At 34.8% G+C, this 18,679-nt stretch overlaps 2 protein-coding genes and 1 pseudogene across 4 annotated transcripts in view; 1 reads left to right on the forward strand and 2 right to left on the reverse strand.

The window, feature by feature from the left end:
• SPATA9 (spermatogenesis associated 9) overlaps positions 1 to 7,393 on the forward strand; it is a 23,750-nt gene extending 16,357 nt beyond the window's left edge. The window contains exons 4-5 of the mRNA XM_016159779.2: positions 2,286 to 2,381; positions 7,081 to 7,393. Of these exons, the coding sequence (XP_016015265.1) occupies positions 2,286 to 2,381; positions 7,081 to 7,368 (384 nt within the window). The 3' untranslated portion in view covers positions 7,369 to 7,393. The remainder of the gene's footprint in view (positions 1 to 2,285; positions 2,382 to 7,080) is intronic.
• LOC118607343 lies at positions 5,435 to 5,553 on the reverse strand (annotated as a pseudogene).
• Positions 7,055 to 18,134, reverse strand: RFESD (Rieske Fe-S domain containing). Of its 3 annotated transcripts, none has more exons than XM_016159781.2 (5): positions 18,024 to 18,117; positions 15,598 to 15,771; positions 11,703 to 11,857; positions 11,560 to 11,594; positions 7,055 to 9,951 (listed from the first exon to the last, which is right to left on the reverse strand). In XM_016159781.2, exons 3-5 carry the CDS (start codon positions 11,854 to 11,856, stop codon positions 9,688 to 9,690), a joined length of 453 nt encoding a protein of 150 aa, XP_016015267.1. In that variant the 5' UTR covers position 11,857; positions 15,598 to 15,771; positions 18,024 to 18,117; the 3' UTR covers positions 7,055 to 9,687. The 3 variants fall into 3 exon arrangements, with proteins under 3 accessions (XP_016015267.1, XP_036082191.1, XP_016015266.1); XM_036226298.1 differs by lacking the exon at positions 18,024 to 18,117 and adding an exon at positions 16,323 to 17,959; XM_016159780.2 differs by lacking the exon at positions 15,598 to 15,771 and having other exon boundaries at positions 18,024 to 18,134.
• Positions 18,135 to 18,679: the final 545 nt, after the last annotated feature.

The following is an 18,679-nucleotide window of genomic DNA, read 5'->3' on the forward strand; positions in this document are numbered from 1 at the left end:
CGAACATAGTTCTTTTATGAGATGAGGCAGTCAAAATTATGTGAGAGAAATTTAGTTAGAAATTGATATGTTTTTACTGTTGAAATATCTATATAGCTTATGTGAAATATCTATACAGTTTAATATCACCAAATTTTTTTTAAAAAGGACTATATGGGCATAATATTGATACCGAGATACTTTTAACTTAAATATGCAAATAACATAAAATTAATAATAACAAGGTTAAGATAAAAGTTTTGAACTAAGCCAAGACAATCTAAGTAAAGCCTCCCATTTACCAAATTTCTCCTGTTTATTTATTTTAGTTTTTACTATATACTGTCTCTGCTCATAGTAAGCCAAAAATGAAACAGGGTGGCTTATAATAGGAAAAAACTTGTATTGCAAGTGAGTCATAAAATTGAAAAATGGCCACTTGCCAGTAGCCACATGAATTTTGGAGTAAATAAATGTGTTTTCTACAGGGATGATTTGTCACAGGAATAGCAAGTATTCATTAAAAGCATTAAAATGGCAAAAAGGTGGCCCTTAGACAACATACAGATTCATCATTCAGAAGCATAACATGTTAAATACATAATTTATTTTGAAACTACTCAGTTTAATTTACTTTTAGGTGAAGGGCAAATCTGAAAAAGAAAGATGCAGTGAAACAGAAATAGAATAATTTCTTATGCATGCAGACTCCACATTTTTTTTTTGTATATGGTTTACCAGCTATTGAATATGGATCTCCTACCTAACATTCAAAAATTCATAAACTTGTAATTATTTACTCTGCTAGGAGGCATTTTGTTGAAGTCTACCTGCTTTCCTTCCTAATGTCTGAATCTGCTCTCTGCTCATATAACAGATGTCTCCTTGTAGCCTAATAGTGGGATTTGAAAGCAGGCTATTTATCATTTCGATTCTTCTAGCAAGAGGGAAACAGCAACAGCTGCTTCATTTCCTGGAAACTCTTTCCAGAAGTCAGAAATTGCTGGGAAATTGTCAAGACTGATTTATGGAGGGGGCTAAAACTGCCCCTACCTATCCCTATGTCTAGGAGTTGGTGTGGCCTCAAAGATAGGGAATAAGAAGGGAATCCCCAACCCCGCTGCCATCCCTTAGCCACTAGGCTAGATTGTCTTCTTGGATTCAGCATTCCATAAATCTCTTCAGAGAAGAAGGGAAATTGTGATGGGTAATTTTGTTCATCTTTCAGTAGTAACAGCAGGGAGCAAAAATAGTTTACCACAATAACAAACACTTAGGACAGGACTTGGTACACAGCGCCTTATAAATGTTCTTCAATAAAATGTTATCACACGTTCTTTAGAGGTACCTTTTCAAAGGTTGCAGTAAACCATTGAGTGGATATAGCATAATTTACCTAATCACTCTATCATTAATTGTTTTGGTTTTTCAATGTTATAAGTAAGTTTTTAATGAATACATACATACTATTTTTTCTAGTTTGTGTGCATTTTTGCTGTGCGATTACATGATTGTATTCGCTACAGCCTGTACCTTTTGAGAGCTATTGAAGGCATTGTGTGGCTTGGCTCTTCAGAGGAGCATGGCTAACTGCCACTGCACTGCTGAATGGGAAGGGGATGTTTTCCCTAATGTCCTCATTTCATATCCTGCTGAAGGCAACAGAGGTGACCTATAAGAAGAACATAGTTCCCTTAAACTGAATATATTATAGTATTATATTTTAGGCAGGGACACTTTCCATTACCAGAAGAGAGACAGATTCATATTGGTATAAACCTCTGCATTTCAAAAGAGCATGCTGGATATGAGCACAGAGTACTTCCTGAAGCTTGATGATCATCTAAGGTTAATGCTGGCCTTCAGCAGTCTCATGATTAACATTTCCAAGCTGGCCATTCACCTCTATAAAATGCTCAATATTTTCATTGCTGTTTGCGTAATTGAAGAAATGAATAATTTAGTAAAGGATGATTACATGAATTTGAACAAAGAAGACTGTTCTTCTAACATGCACAGCAGCACCCCCTAGTGAGCACTTGGTAAATGTAAAAGTTAAGGTAATTTAGATTTTGGAAATGCAAGGTTTTTAATAGATTTGTCATAGGTTTTGATTAGCAAAAGAGAATATCTTTCTGTAACAGGAGAAAAATACATTTTCAAGATGTAAAAAAACCCAAAGAGACCTGAATGACTTTCTTTAGAACGAAATATGTAAATTCTCATTTTTCAATAACATTGTAAATTTAACATTGTGACATTGAAAACTTTTGTTTTGATAAGAAAATTCTCTTCTGTTTTTGCAGGCCAGAAAGGGTTCTTTGTTTGAAATCATTTCCTTTCCAGCAAAGACTGCTTTAACTAGCATAATATGTGCTTCATATGCAGCACTCATTTATTTGGTAAGTTAAGAAAATTATTAGAATGTAGAAATAAATATACTTATTTTTATGTAATGTTAAAGATATACTGTGCAGTCTATTCATAAACCAAGGTACTATTCTCTTGTTACACAAAATAATTTTACATTAAAAATTTACTTCAATCCACTAAAAGCTAATTTGCTTAAATAACTAAAATTATTATTATTATAAAGTTTGTTACTACTTAGTCAAAACGTTTTAGTTTTGCTTTCATTTAGTTGGTGTTTTGTTTCAGCTATCATGCTGTGGTTGGCTAAAATTCAGTATTCCATTATTTAGGTGTGTGATGTTGGGGAACACAAATATATGTTTTAAAAAGTGCGTTTTGAATTACAAATGCTGTAATTTTAAAAAAATGCCCGTTAAAAAGCATGACAAAAATATAAAAGATTTTATAAATTATAAAGGGTTATTTTCTTTTACTCTATTGCCATTTATACTTACCATTTATACTTAAATTTTTGGGGGGGAAGTATAACATTCAAAGAGAAAAGTACACAGCTTGATGAATTATGACAAAGTCTATTAACCTATGAACCATATGGGTCAAAAAGCAAAACATTGCCATCATTCTGGAAGCCTCTCTTTTTTCCTCCTCACAATCACTAACCTCTTCTGTAAAGGCAATCACTATTTATACTTCTACTATCATAGAGTTTCATTTGAATTACTTTTAAATGAAAACATTTACTATATATTCTTTTATATTTGCCTCCTTTTGCTTCACATTATCGTTGTGAGGTTCATTCATTTGATGCCTGTAGCAGTAGTTGGTTGAGCTTCATTGCTGTGTAGTATTCCATTGGTTGACTATATCACCATTTATCCATCCTACTATTGAACATCTAGATTATTTAGTTTTAGTTGTTGTGAATCAGGTGCTATGAATATTCTTGTACATATGTTTTGGTGAAATTGGTGGACCATAGAATATGCATGTATTTATCTCTAGTAGATATTGCCAGTTTTCCAAAAGGGTTTTAATAGTTGATACCAGAAGGTTCAGTCCTAGAAGCTCTATTTCTTCAATGACACTTGGTATTATCAATCTTTTCCACTTTAGCCATTCTTGTGGGTGTGTAGTATTACCACATTGTGGTTTTAACTTACATTTTCTTGACTATTATTAATGAGATTGAGTACCTTTTAATAAATTAATTGGACATTTAGGTATCTTTTTTGTGAATTTCTGTTAAGTCTCTTCTTATTTTTTTCTTAGGAGTTGTCCATTTTTTTTATTATTGACTTGTACTTTAAAAGTATATTCTAGGAACAAGCCCTCTTTTGGTTACATAAGGGAAAATTTCTTTTATTCTGTGATTTATCTTTTCATTCCTTTAGCAGTGTCTTTTAAAACAGACGTTCTTAATTTTAATGTAGTCCAGCTTTTTAATGTTTTTATTTATGTTAAATGCTTTATATGTCTTAATTAGGGAATTTTGATGTATACCCAAGGTGATGAAACTATCCCCTCTGATGTATTTTAGGAGCTTTATTATTTTACCTTTCGCTGTTAGATTTATAATCCATCTGGAATTGGTATAAGATAAGGGTCAAATTTTTCCTTCATTAGTATCCACTTGAACTAACTCAATATTATTAAGGAAAAAATCCATTTCCAATCTCCCCAGAACATTTCTTTTGTCATAAATCAAGTGTCCTTATACATGTAGGTCTGTTTATAGACTCTCTATTCTATACAGTTGATATAGTTGTCTATTCTTGCACTAATTCAACACTTATTTACAGGAGCTTTATGAGAAGTCTTAATAACTGGTAGAATAAGTCCTCTTTCCAATCTATGAATAAAGTATATCCCTCTATTTAGGTCTTCTTAAATTTCTCTTAATAATTTTTTTTTGGGGGGGGGGTTAAAGGTGTTGCACATTTTTGTTAATAGTTTTGATCATATTGAAACATTACAATAATAAAGATTAAAATTTCCCCATAATCTATAGATTCAGTGCAATCCCAGTTCAAATCTGAGGGAGGTGTGTGTTTAAGTTGACAAGTTTATTCTAAAATTTATAGGGAAATATAAAGGGTCAAGAATAGCCATAACACCTTGGAGAAAAAAGTAAAATAAATTACTTTTAAATACATTTACAATTTAAAAAACTGAATTTATTAAATAAATATTTTGCAAGTGTTTAGAATTTTTGAGACGTGCTCAATATCTTACATGCAAATTTCATACAAAATTGGCATTCAGTTGAGCTAGGATGCAAATACGCTGCAGAAATGGATGGGATGAAATGGCTATGGCGAAACTAAAACAAACCAGACCAACACCAAAATTAACTCTTAATTTCAAAAAGGCTTTGAAATCATCCCGCATGATTTGTCATGCTATTAACTTTCTAAATAGGTAATAGAAACAATTTTTGGTGACTGGATAATCAGTCATATAGAAGACCTAGGAGGGGTCAGGTCTGATATTAGGGTTTTGAAGGCAAATACCATATATGTTTAAAGTTAATATCCTAAGTGGAACCATGCCAAGTGAAAAGAGTGCAAAGCCAACAAAAATGTGAAGAAGAGCAACATTTAAGTTGAGCTAAGGAGAAATCCAGGAAGGAGACAAAGAAACAAGAATCAGAAAAGTAAGAAGAGAATGAGAAACAGTGTCGAGGAAATGGAGACTCAGAGTTTTAAGTGGTTAAGTGTCAAATATAAGCTGAAAAAGTCAAGTAAAATGAAGAGCTGAAAGTGTTCTTTAGATCTAGTAGGAAAGATGTTGGAATTAACCATCTGGAGAACTACTTTAGTGATGTGATGGGACAAGAAAGATAGATAAGCAAGCTTTAGAGTGAAGAGATGATAAAATAGACAATGTGAATGTACAAGAGGGAGTGTGTAGCCGCCAAGAGGGAAAAAAGGGTCCCTGGGATTTTTATTTATTTTAATTATTTTAATTTTTTTTTTTAGGTGAGGTAACCCTTGGTTGACCTCACAAATTGCAAGGACCTTGTCAGCTTATAATCCTTTTATTTTATTTTATTATTTTATTTTATTATTTTACTTTATTTTTACACCTACAGCACCTGGTCTTCCTAGGTGGTCTCCCATCCAAGTACTAACCAGGCTCGATCCTGCTTGGCTTCCAAGATCAGGCGGGATCGGGCTTGTTCAGGGTAACATGGCCATAGACAGATTTTTAATTTTATATTTTAGGATGGAAGATACTTGGGCATGTTACAGGCTGAAGGGGTAGGGCCAGTCAAGAAGAGAGGTTGAAGAGGCAGGGAATAATTGATAGGGAAGATGACAGGGTATAGGTTAAATGCAAAGACAGATACTCACTTTGATCAAGATCCATCCTTCATTTTCTGAGGCAGAAGTGGTTAGAATAGGCCCAGACGAAATTTTATAAGTGAAGAAAGAAGATATGTATCAAATAGGATAGGGCTTCCTAACCTTTTTCACATACATAGAAAATAATCATATTTGGGATAAAAGGATGAAACTGCTCACAGCTATAAGTGATGGACCTCAAATTTTATAGCTCTAAGTTTGGATATACTTGGATGCAAGTAATAAAAAATTCCTGACAGTGCCTTAGTAGATAAAGACATTTAAATAGCCCACTTGATTAGAAGTCTGGATTTAAGCAGTTCCCAGGTTTGTACAGTGGATCTACAATGTCATCGTGAACCCAGGGCTTTTCTGCCTTTCTCTTCTGCTATCCTGTTTGTTCTTTTTGGTTCTTAAGGTCTCACATCAATACTAGTGTCTAAAGCAGGACGGAGGGGAATAGGTACAGGCAAAAGTCAGTATCTTTCTTTTCATATAAGAGAAAAACTTTTCCAAATATCCTCCTGACCTCCTCCCCAACAGACATATTTTATTTCTTTGGTCAGAACAGGGTCATGTGGGTACAAGCTAACTACAGGGAAGTAAAGGAAAGCATCTGATGTTTCTCTGTTTTATAGTAGGAGGTAGACAGGTCAGGAGAAAATTGAGGTGCTTCAAGCTGAGCCCCGTAGTTCTTTCTCTATCACTCTGTGAAAATGTTCTAGGTGTTTATAGCTAGTTATATCATCTTGAAGCATCTCTGCTAGTTAATCTAGGTCTTATTTCATGGATTTTATTATTTTTGTTGCTTGCCTTAAATACTTGGCATCATCACCATCTTCATCATTAGTAAACTTACAGAATAAATTTAATGAATATAGTTCTTAGTGACTGTTTTTGAAATTATTTTTCTCTATATGTTTTGTTTTCTGACACTTTCTTAAAGTACCGAATGGCATTTTCTGAGGGAAAGTGGATCACATGTTTGCTTAAAAATCATTGATCTACTAGTTTACTAAGTTCTTAACCAACATGTTTATGCCCTTCCAGTTATACACATAGGTATAAACAAAGTCCCAGGTGGGGTGGGGGAGCAATAACAAAAACCTACTTTGAGATATTATCATGTTTGGACGCAAATTCCATCTCTTAGAAAACATTTCATTTAGTAGGTTTTAATTTTCTTTCTAGATTATGGATTAATATATTTAGAACAAGGAGTCAATCTCCTGATGTTTACCATGTGCCAGGGGTTCCTGAAAGGAAGTGCTTCTTTATTAGAATATGTAGATTAATGGCTTTATGTTAAACATTTTATTAGACTTTCTATCTGTAAGTTTAGTAGCTTAAAAAGAAAATTAATTTTTCAATTTTTTTTTATTAGACAGTCTGTGTTAATGCTATATTGGAGAAGGTAAAGAAAATTTTCCATGAAGAAGAATCCATAAGGCAAAACAGAGAGGAGAGTGAAAATATCAGAAAAGCCTTTTCTGAGCCTGTTCTTTCTGAGCCTATGTTTCCTGAAGGTGAAATCAAAGCAAAACCTTACAGGTCGTTACCGGAGAAACCAGACAGTATTTCCAATCGCCCCAAACTTCCTACTAATACGTTGAGTAATAAGATCCAGGTTTTACATTCTGTATTTGACCAACCAACTGAAATGAATGAATGAACAAATATGAACACAAATGTCTGAATAGAGCCTGAGTTATCTGACATTTCATCTGACGAAACTAGTACACTAATTTTCATACACTGACTGCTCTGCTTTAATAAAAAGGGAGGGAGGTGAGGAACTACTAATAAAATGTCATTCTTAAGTATTTATATGGTAAAGAAAATTAAATGAATCTTCATTTAGAATATATGTATAACTATATATTTCATAATGAACAAGAAAATGTAACTTTTTGGTGGGTTAGACTTTATGCTGTGGTTTATAATATGGGTATATTTATAATATATTTTGTTTTTATTAAAGGCTTGTTTCAAGTATCTTTTCAATTATTTTTCTGGGAGAGAAAAACCCCACCCTATCAAAATGCTACATATCTTTTTCAGAGATACTTTTAAAAGAATATTTGTTTTCTACATACAGGCTGCATAATTTGAGTCTGCCTGTTATCAATTCTTGTATAACTCATCAGTAAAGTATGAAGGACTTACAATTCATAGACGTCATAAATTTCCAAAATGGTATTATTTACAAATCTGATGAGAAGATTTCTGTATATGAGGACAGAACATGACAGGACATTTTTTATTTCCAGATTTAGAGTACCAAATCTAGAACCAGAAATCAAGTCCACATTACTCATTGTTGCCACTGGATCCTGAGAGAAAATACTTCTGTCACTGGCCTTGCAAACTAGGGCCATGACCTATAGAAGGTACTTTTGTTTCTTTCACAAATTTTAAATTCTGGCCACATGTTAAGACCTGACTGGTCACTGGAGGATTAGCATCTAATATAATAGGTTGGGATGTCCCCATTCCAAAGATAATATATTTCCTGTACCTACTGAGTAGCTGCTGCTGTAAACAGTATTTATACAAAGCCCAAGCCTGGATCTTTACTCGTAGTCTGAAAAATGTATCAAGTGTTGTATTATCTCATGCTACTCATATTGCATCAGAAAAGGAAATGTAATACAATATGTAGCAAAGGGTTCTATAAGCATAACCTTAATGATGCATACTTTATTTACTTATTATTTTTACAATAATCAAGGAAAAGAGCCCAGGTGGGCTCCTTAGAATGCTAGGTATTAGGCTTGGAGCCTTAATTCAATCCAATGCCACTAAGAAGATTGCTGTTCTTTGAGACTAGGTTCCAATCTTGACAAACGGCTCTTCTCACTCCAAATTCATATTCTGTTCATCCTAGGTCTTTCTGGTTCCACTTACTCTTATATTCTATGTGCTGCTGAGTTTTAGAGGACCAGCACTCAGGATGTTTAGTACAGTGTGAACACCAGGCAACCAGAACAACAGTCACAAATAATTGGCATAATAAAAACAGGGTCAACCAACTTAATATCAACTCAGCAGAAAGGATTCTGAGGAACAACACCTTATATCTCTTCTCGTTATAACATTTACATGAAACAGTTGTACATATATGCACAGAATTCTCTAAAAATAAAAATAAATAAAAAACAACCTGCATTCAGAGTACTTTGGCTTACCAAATAGGAGATTTCACATCTCTCATGGTTGGGCAGCAACTGTGGCGTCTTCCTACTTTGAGACTGTTTGGCTTGTTCGGAGAGACACTGAGCCAAAGTTTATTTGGTTTTGATTTCCAGCATACTGATAAGTTCCTTATTTTTAATTCAGCATGTAAATTGATCCCAGTTTTGAAGGCATTTTTTTTAAGTGTAAAATGTCTGTTATATATTGGGAAAAATTGACAGTTAAGATTTAAGCATTTCAATGTGTTTAAATTTTACCTAAAATAAGTAATAATAACAATCAAATAGGGGAGGTGAGGAATGTATGGAGGTATCAATGAAACAAGAATGGGAGGATGCTAGTAATTGCTGAAGTTGGGTGATGGGAGTTTATTATACTATGCTGTTTCCTTTGTATATATTAAAACTTTTCCACGATAAAATCTGCTACATCAAATAGGGTTTTTCCCACCCAAATTTTTCTTAGTAGATCTTATTTTTTACCTTTTCTTCATTTTAGTTACTTCAAATTATTTTCATCCTTCTTACAAGGCACATACCAGACATATAACCTTCAGGTCCTAATCAATCCAGAAGATTGGATGAAATGTATCTATAGATCCTGATGATAATCCTTACATCATACTCAGTTCATGTGCTTTTAAACCTCTCAGATTACATGATTTTTAAAGATAAGTAATAAATGTGCCTATGCTGGAAATAATTAATCATCTTTGATATTTAAGCAAGGTATTATTTAAACAACATATTATTATTTTCAAAACATACACAACACTTTTCATTGCCATATAATTTTATCAGGAAGGACTCTTAATTACTTTGAAGTCTCCAGTGGCATAAAAATCAGAGTCACACTTAAAAGGTTCATTAGAAAGAGTCACGTAAATATTCCCGTTGTCCACTGTCACTGTATGAATCCTTTGCTTTACTCCTTTGGAACACCACTTGGGTTTTGCTGATGGATCTTTAGGGTTTATAGACTGATATAGTCCTTCTCCTGTTGCCAAAGTAATTTTGAATTTATGCCAGGGACAAACTATACATGGTCGTCCATCAAAATCCTAGGGAAAGAAATAATTGATTTAATAGTCTGACATTTCTAATGTTCACAATAAACCTCAGACTCAGACCAGAATCTATTGCAGAAGAACCAGGTTAAATAACAGGCCAGCTTCTCTTTTTCCTCCCATTTACAAATTATTCAACATAAGGCAGAACCTACTCTTAGCAGACATCAAGTCTCTTTTGTAATTGATTATAAGCCCAGTATGTGAGAGCTTTATCAGAAGATAACTAGCTCAGGAAGTATCCATGTTACTGCAGCTGTGCTGTTATCTACTAGATGTTAATGTCACTTCCTTGACAGAAATGAGGCAAGGGCTTAATGTGCTTCTAAAAGAATTTTCACTAGCTGCTGGAAGAAGGTAAGCTTCAGATATTAAGTTCAAGAGAGATTACTAAAGGCATGAGTGCATATGTTAACCGAAGCGTGATTTATGATCCAACGTAGTCAATTCTCAACTTTTTAACTGTCTTAAAGTAGTGCTTCTTAAAGTTTAAGAGCACAAGAATCACCTGCATCTTGCTTAAATGCAGATTTGTTTAAATTCAGTAGGCCTAGGGCAGGCACAAGATTCTGCATTTCCAAAAAGTCCCAGGTGACACTAGTATTCCTGCTTTGCGGACCACAGTTTGAGTAGCAAAGTCTTCCAGCTCTCATTATGGCCCGAAATGGAGGAAGATTCTTTCCACATTATCATTACCAGGTGCTTACATTTTTTCTCTACACCAGAAGGGCAGGAATGCTGATAATGTATCACCACAGAACTGTTAGCAAACATTCACATTTTCATAATTCATAAATTAATATTCATAATTTAAACACGTGTCCTTTAACAGGGCAGGTGCGGAACTAGGTAAATGAAGTCACAGAGAGAAAGAGAGAGAGAGAGAGAGAGGCACAGACAGACAGAACAGTTTTATAAAGCAGAAAACAAATCATAAGGCAGCTAGTTTCGGAATGCAAGGAAGTAAGACAGTCCTATCATCCCCTTCTTCAGTTAAGCTCTCAAAGTGTGGTTTCTTTCTTTAAAAATTTATATTTTTATTACATTATAAAAGTAATATATACTCATTGGAAAAAATTCAAACTATGCAGAAGTGGATAAAGTAAAAAGCATTTTATTTTAAAAATGGGGTTGCGTTAGACCTATTATTCTATAACTTGCATTTTTCACCCAAAAATATATTGTTGATTCCCTTATACCAACACATATATCTGCCTCATTAATTTAACAGTATTCCATAGCATGGCTATTTATAATTTATTTAACTGTTTCCTATTGTTAAAACATTTAGGTTGTCATCAATTTTTTATTAAAATAATGCCACAATGAACCTCTCCTATATATGTATATATACTTAAACATTTATGCAATTATGTCTGTAGGGTAGATATCTCAGAGTATAATTGCTAGGTCAGAAGACATGCATGTTTCCCACATTTATTTGTGAAATAGGGCTGTGACTTCCTAGAATATTAGCAGTTATACTCAATGCATTAAAATATAGTCCAAACTCAAATGTAAATTATTTTTGAATACAGAATGAAATACAAATATAAATAGGAAGCATCTGAGTTTGTTGAGAATAGATTTAATTTTACATACCTCTATGTCTCCCAAATGTAAAGGTCCACCTGAGTCTGAAAAGGAATTGAATATTACATCTAGTTACTAAAAAAATTAAAATTTTGATAATTTTGTGGCTAGTAAACAAATATAAGATTTGCAAATGAAAAATAAAACCTTACGGTAACAGCGAATATCCATAGCATGATATTCTCCTTTGTGGTAGAAAATGACTACTTCTCTATCATGGACAACAGCTGTCATTCTTTCGGATTTTTTAATGTCATCTTCTCTGCCAACACAGACAGGATCTTGTTCAGAGCCATCAAGATCCATGCTAGTTGAACCAAAAAAAAAAAAAAAAAAAAAAAGAAAGAAAGAAAGAAAGAAAATTGCAAAAGGTCTTCACTAGTTTGGCTACAACTTAACTCAGAGATAATAATATTGTTAAGACAGATCTGATTTCTCTGAGACTGATAGAGGCATTTTTGGTAGCAAAACATTTCTAAATACTGGATTATAGTTCATAATGATTTTGAGTTAGAGGCTCTTAAAGCTTGTCAAAATTAGGGAGGGCTCCCTACTGTGAATCTGCTCTTATACTAGTCATTCCAATTCATATGATGGATATTTCAGAACTCCAAAGACACAGAGACTAAAGTTTCACTGTCCTTTTGTTCCCAATCGAACTCAGTGGTAAACAACATCTGATTATTATCTTGCTGAAGGTAGGCTTCTATGATAGTCTGAAGTCTTGGACCTTTTGACTGAGGTGGCTCACTTGATTTTGCCGGGAGTAGCAGCTAGCTCTTACAGATCAGATTACTATTCTAGCAGAAGGGGATATGGACACCTTTCACTTTTTAAAATGAGAAATTGCCATTACTTTCTTCTGCCTTATTTGGGCATTCAAAGAGAGGACGTTCTCTTCAATTAATTTATAGAAGTATATAAACTCATATTTCGAAACAAAGTTTTAGTAGAGAATTTGCAACTATCCTAAATATATTTTTTCTCACCACAGCCTATTTCTTAGAAAGCAACCTTTCATAGAGAACTTTTATATACTTTTCGGAGTCACAGTCCGTTAGTTCCACTTGAGAAAGAAACATTAAGATGCATCAGTGTCAGGGGTTTCAGGCCCCATGTAGAGGATTTTCCCGAGGGCCTCCCACATGGGGGAATTTTTATTTCTCTGATAGTTTCTGAATAAAACTATATATCCTGCTTTTCAAGAATTTCTATATCCTTTTCTACTTCTACTCTCAAATCTATCTTATTATTTCTATTTTTTTCTCATCACAGTTTGTTCCAAAGTTTCTGGAAACATTCTTGCTTTTCCTCCCTATCAGGATAGAGATCGTGGCGGTCTATGACTTTCAGAAAGTGTAAAGAACCATGTATAACCTTAGGGGTGACAAAGAGCCTCCTCCCTTACGTAAGAGCGTATTTTGAATCTTTGCATGTAATAAAATGAAAATCACAAGACAGAAACCGAGACAACTCAAAGGGTTTTGGTTTTTTCCTTTATTTCCTAATAATTACACTATTGGCTATCCCTGCATGGTTTTTGCCCTATGCTGGAGAATGGGAATCTTTAACCATCTGGACACTATCCAGCTCTGCAGAGGCACAAAGCAAGCTTACCCCCACAATATGGGTGGACAGGACAGAGGCTGCCTACAAATTCAGGTATTTTGTATGTACCTGGACCATCATCTTGGAGCAGGGCTACTTCAACCCCTTTATTGTATGGCAGAAATTAAAGATTTATGGTAACATCTAATCACAATCTAATTTTATATTTGGGACGCTAATGGACAAATTTCTTTGTAATCTATTTAGGGAGGAAAATATGTTTGAAAAATTAAGCAGGCAAAATTCTCAAGGAGTGGCTATTGACAATAATTTTTAGCATAGCAGCATTACAAAATAAAAAAGAGAACTTTCAACCATGGATCTTTGAATTCTGCAAAGTTCTCCTTCCTTGTTAGAGATGATCATTCATTTGATAAATATTTTCTGAACATTCACTATGTGACTAGCACTTTAAGGAAGTTAAACAGATAAAGTCTCTGCTTTCTAGAAATTACATTCTAGTTGGTGAAACCAATAATAAAAAAATATATACAAATAAGATAATTACACACTATCATAAGAGCCATGAAGAAAATGAAATGTATGAGAGAAACAGAAGGAGGTCATTTTGCAAAAGAATGGGCTGGTAAGGTGACTCTGAAATGACAGTTGAGCTGAAACCTGAAAAATATGAATGAACTAGACATGCTAAGAGCTGAAGGAAGATAATTCCAGGATATAAGAACAGCAAATACAGATACCTAAAGGAAAGGGAAAAAAGGCTTGGTTAATCTGAATAGAAAGGAGACTAGAGTATAATGATAAACAGATAGGAGCAAGGCCATATAGCACTGTGTAGAGATTTTATTCTAAGAACAATGGGAAGGCACTTGCAGAGTACAAAGCAGGGAATGGTGACATGATCTTTTAAAAGAAATTCCTGGCTGTGTGGAGAATGAGTGGAAACAGAAATCAGAAAGCTATTGCAGAGGTCCCTGGGAAAGAAGATAGTGGCTTGGATTAGGGTGTTGACTCTGTGGGGGAGAAAAAGTAATAATAATAACAATAATAATAATAATAATAGCAGTAGCTACAATTATATTGTGTTAACTACACGTCTGACACCATTTTAAGACTTTATTAACTCATTTAATCCCCACAACATATTACTATAAAAAAAAAAGTATTTTAATTTTACAGTGAGGAAACCTGAGTGAGGCACAGAGGTTGGGTTGATATACTGGAATAAAGGAGATAAAGTAAAAAGAAAAAAACATAAATAAGATAGCTCCCAGGTTTTAGGTTTGTACAACTTAGGTGTGAATTGCAAAGATGTCAAATTTGTACTCTGAAGTTTTCATTGCTAATCTTTGCCCTACCTACTTTTTAAAAGGATTGTAAAAATAACATATGCTATTTAAAAAAATTGTTTCACAAAAAAAAAAAAAGCAAAAATACAGTGTTTTAAAGAAAAGGCAAAGAAGCTGATGGTCATGATTATCTGGATTATCCATGACTGACAAGAGGCTGGATTAGTATATCTCCAAACAGTTTGGAAACAACCCAGAGTTCACAAATTGCTCAGGTGGTAGTATTTACCGCCACAGTGTTGGACGTGTGGGCTTTATCACACTTTGTGACAGAACAGACAGAGGGGCAATAATGATAAGAAAAATGGGCACAGACAGATGAACTGAACAGGGGAAATAGCCTGAAGATAAAGAAAGAAATATGGAATTTGCAACACATATAACCAACGAAGGATTAAGATTTAGAATATATAAGAACGCTTATAAACCAGAAAGAAAATGCCAAATAACCATAGGAAAATGAGCAAAAGACAGGAACAAACATTTCACAGAAGGGGAACTCTGAATGGCCACTAATCACATGTAAGGATGCTCAATCTCATTAGTAGAAAAATGCAAAATGCAAAGCAAAGTTACAATGGGATATTATTTTCTATCCAACAAACTGGCAAAAATTATACTAAGTGTTGGCAAGGATATGGAGCAACTGATAGTGATGACATCAATTAGTGCTACCACAGTTTGGCATAACCTAATAAAGTTAAACATACTTATGACTCAATAATCCCACCTTTGGTATTACAGAGAAACATGCACAGATACACCAGGAGACATGCACAAGAATGGTTACAACAAATTAGACAGGAAATAACTCAAAATAAACTGTAGAATGGATCATTTTAATATTCATTAAATGAACTATGTAGCAGTGAAAATATGGCTACACCAAGTTGGATTAATTTTTAAAAATGTAAATGAAAAAAATTTAAGACTTCATAGTATACTTCCATTTTTATCAAGTGCAAAAACAGGCAAAATCAAACTATATATTCTTTGTGTATACATGTATATAGCGTAAACTTATAAAGAAAAACAAGGGGATAGTAAACAAATTTTTTCTTAAATGTCTCAATGTTACATTTAGTCTTATATTTAAAATTACTTTTTCAATATTTAAGTTGTATCCTACCTTATAATTATGTAACAAATGATCGAAAATCCAAGAAAAAGGGATAAAATGGCACTCTTATCTTCAGAGAATGTGCCTGTGCATAGGTCATGAATGGACTCTGAGAATTTTGTACACCTTATTTCAAAACTTGGCACTAGAGGAGGATTTCTCTTTTCATTTTTCAGGCAAAAACTAGAAAAGAAATACTAGTATCAAGCAAGTAACAAAATACATGAGATGTGGAGTAGTATCAAAAGTTAAATAAATTCTCCCCAGCTCTCAAATAAATGAGAACCAAAATACAATCCTCATTCAAGTTTCAGTCTCTGAGAACACAGTTTGTAGTTTGCCCTCAACCAAAGAAAACTGTAGTGAACTTTGCAGAGGTTGATAAGACATAGGCAAAGAAAGCTGGGGCTAAATGATAAAGGTTTCAGAGAACTATGATTACAGTCTTTCATTTTGCTTAGGAAACTATTATCTCACCCTTCAAATAATTGTTCCCTATATGCATCATAAATGGTTCTTTTAATTATATCTGGAAACTATTTATAACTAGCACCTATACTATTCTTAAATATTGTAAATATCATGATCCATTCAATAAGTCAATATGTTCATATTAATTACTGTTACTTTGATGCACTATTCATATGCTCCCACATATTTCCTCTATTTTGAATCAACTTTTAGATAGTAGAAACTTAACTGAATAAAAGTGAGTGAAAAATTAAATAGCTTACTCAATTTGCAGGCTAGATGAAGAAAACTTCCAAAAAATTTAGAACTTGTTCCACAGTTCTCTTCAAGAAACACTTTTTGGCCCATGCCTAAAATTAGGTTTCTAAAAGTGTTAACACCTCATAAAATCACAAATGAGCTAAATGGATCCCCAGTCTCTATGAGATAACTTCCAGTGTTTGGAATCCATTTAGGCTGAATTAAAAAAAACAAAAAACAAAAAACAAAAAACGTAACAAGTTTCCATAAGACATGGTAGACAAAAGAAACATGAAATTAAAGGAAGTAACTTGTTATTCTTGAGCACTAAAGAAACTGCTTTTCCTAAGTCTGGGGACTTGACCTACACATTATCAGAATGCATAGCTCCAGGGTGTGTCACCCTTGCTTTTAGTTTCAGAGAAGAGGAATGCCTTAGATAGTTTTATACCATCTCTTTGGATGGCAGAATGATAATAGATAAACCTAGCCACCCTTCAGTGAGTGAGTGCCAACTGCTTGGACTTTGCATATATGAGCTCACTGATCCCGTCGGAATCCCAAGGGGTATTACGCCTACTTTCCAGATGAGAAAACTAAGGGTAAAGGGCTCTTTTTAAAAACAAAAAACAAAAACAAAAGCTTGCCCAAACTCACAAAGTAGCAGTTGAGATTCAAATCCAGATCTTACAAGTCTAAATTTGTGAATATTGGTATATAAATTACTAAACATTTCATCTAAGTAGCATCCATGGATTTATAAAAAAATGTAGCCTGCACATGAACTATCTGAAGATACCAAACCTTATAGCAAAGATGTGTGTATGTGTGTGTGTGTACCTCACGAAATATGGTCTGAATATATATCACCAAATACGGTCTGAATTTTTTAAAATAAGGAACACTAATGTACAAAAGTCGTGTCAACAAATGTTTTAAACTAAACACTTCCCCAGTAATTTAATAGTCATGTAGCCATTCTAGAATCTGCTACCATCATCTGCGATCCATGATCATCACGTGAACTCATGTGAGTGAATTCTGCCTCTGCACGATCTGGGGCAAGTGTCTTAATTTCGCTGTGTTGCAGTTAAGACAGGCCTGCTACATAAAGCCGTGGTGAGGAATTAGTGCTTCACTACAAATCGTGTTTAGAGCAGGGCCTGATCATGGGAAACGCCCCAATCATGTTAGCTGCCTTCGCTAAGGTCCTTCCAGCTCTGATAGTTTATGGGCACATGACTTCAAGCTGTGGTGAATATTTCGGTAAAGCCAGTCTGCAGTTGTTGGACTGGTGGGTGCTCAGTAACCACAGAGACTGAATGAACAGGGCTGTCCAGGTGAGGATTGTTCCACCTGCACATTTCAGGAGATGGAATATCTAGGGCAGCGGGGCATAGAGATCCTGCAGTTTTTTATGCCTCAGACTCCAGAGTGCACAAATGCCAGGAAAGCTTGTTAAAACCGCCCCGCCTGCCCCAGTGAGGCGGCAGGTCCCGGGTGCGATCCAAATCAAGATGAACAAGCTCGGTGAGCCTCACTGTGACTCAGAAGGGTTGGGGGCAAAGGCCAGACAACGAACGCAAGACCGGGATCCAGGGTGCTGATGCCGTGGCCGCCGACGCCGGAAGTCTGAGCCCAGCCTGCCGTCTGGCCGGAAGCAGCGGCCCCGGGAGCCCCGCCCCCGCCCGGCCGCCCAACCCCGCGGCGAGAACAGAACTTACCTTCCGCCAGTCTGGTTCCGCGTTGGCGAGAGCCGCCCGCCGCGGACCCCGCGTGATGCTACTGCGTGAGCCAGAAATGTGGCCACCCCGCTGAGTCTCCTCCAGGCGAGGCGAAGCCGCCCACGTGACCCCAGAGCTCCCGCCCCAGGATACCCCACCTGACCACGGCCGCTGACCAACCACGTTCCGCTAGGACTGACAGTCTTAATCCTGTGTTTGACAATCGTAGGTGGCATCAATTTATTTTTAGATGTTTGTCGATCTCACCACATTTCTCCAAATATTAAGTGCACGCAGCGATCTCACTTTTAGGAATTTACCTATAAAAATATTTGCAAAAGTTAGTCACAGTGCATGTAATAAAGATATTTATTGCAGGAAGGGATGAGAATAGCTAAAGTGGTCATCAACAGGGGAATGGTCAAATGAAATACAGTGTAGACATATGAACTGCTTGTATCTATAAAATACTATGTGTAGTGTGCTCTCTTTAGTGTGAAAAATTATTTCTCGAGATACCAACTTGTAAGTATGTACATAATCTTTTTCTTAAAAAAAAATTAGTGGTTGCTTGGGGTAGTAGTGTAAGATTTTCACTTTAATATTTTGAATTTTGCAACTTTTTTCTCTTTATACTTCTCTGAATTAAAAAAAAA

The sequence above is a fragment of the Rousettus aegyptiacus genome, unplaced genomic scaffold, assembly GCF_014176215.1.
Source record: "Rousettus aegyptiacus isolate mRouAeg1 unplaced genomic scaffold, mRouAeg1.p scaffold_m13_p_8, whole genome shotgun sequence".
In the NCBI taxonomy this organism is placed as follows: domain Eukaryota; kingdom Metazoa; phylum Chordata; class Mammalia; order Chiroptera; family Pteropodidae; genus Rousettus; species Rousettus aegyptiacus.

What these genes read in the sequence shown, in the direction of transcription:
- RFESD (XM_016159780.2), bottom strand. Translation starts at nt 11,856, where the DNA reads ATGGATCTTGATGGCTCTGAACAAGATCCTGTCTGTGTTGGCAGAGAA. An exon ending in TATGGATATTCGCTGTTACC is followed by an intron (nt 11,595 to 11,702) that starts GTAAGGTTTTAT and finishes ATTCCTTTTCAG; the next exon opens with ACTCAGGTGGACCTTTACAT. An exon ending in TACATTTGGGAGACATAGAG is followed by an intron (nt 9,952 to 11,559) that starts GTATGTAAAATT and finishes TTCTTTCCCTAG; the next exon opens with GATTTTGATGGACGACCATG.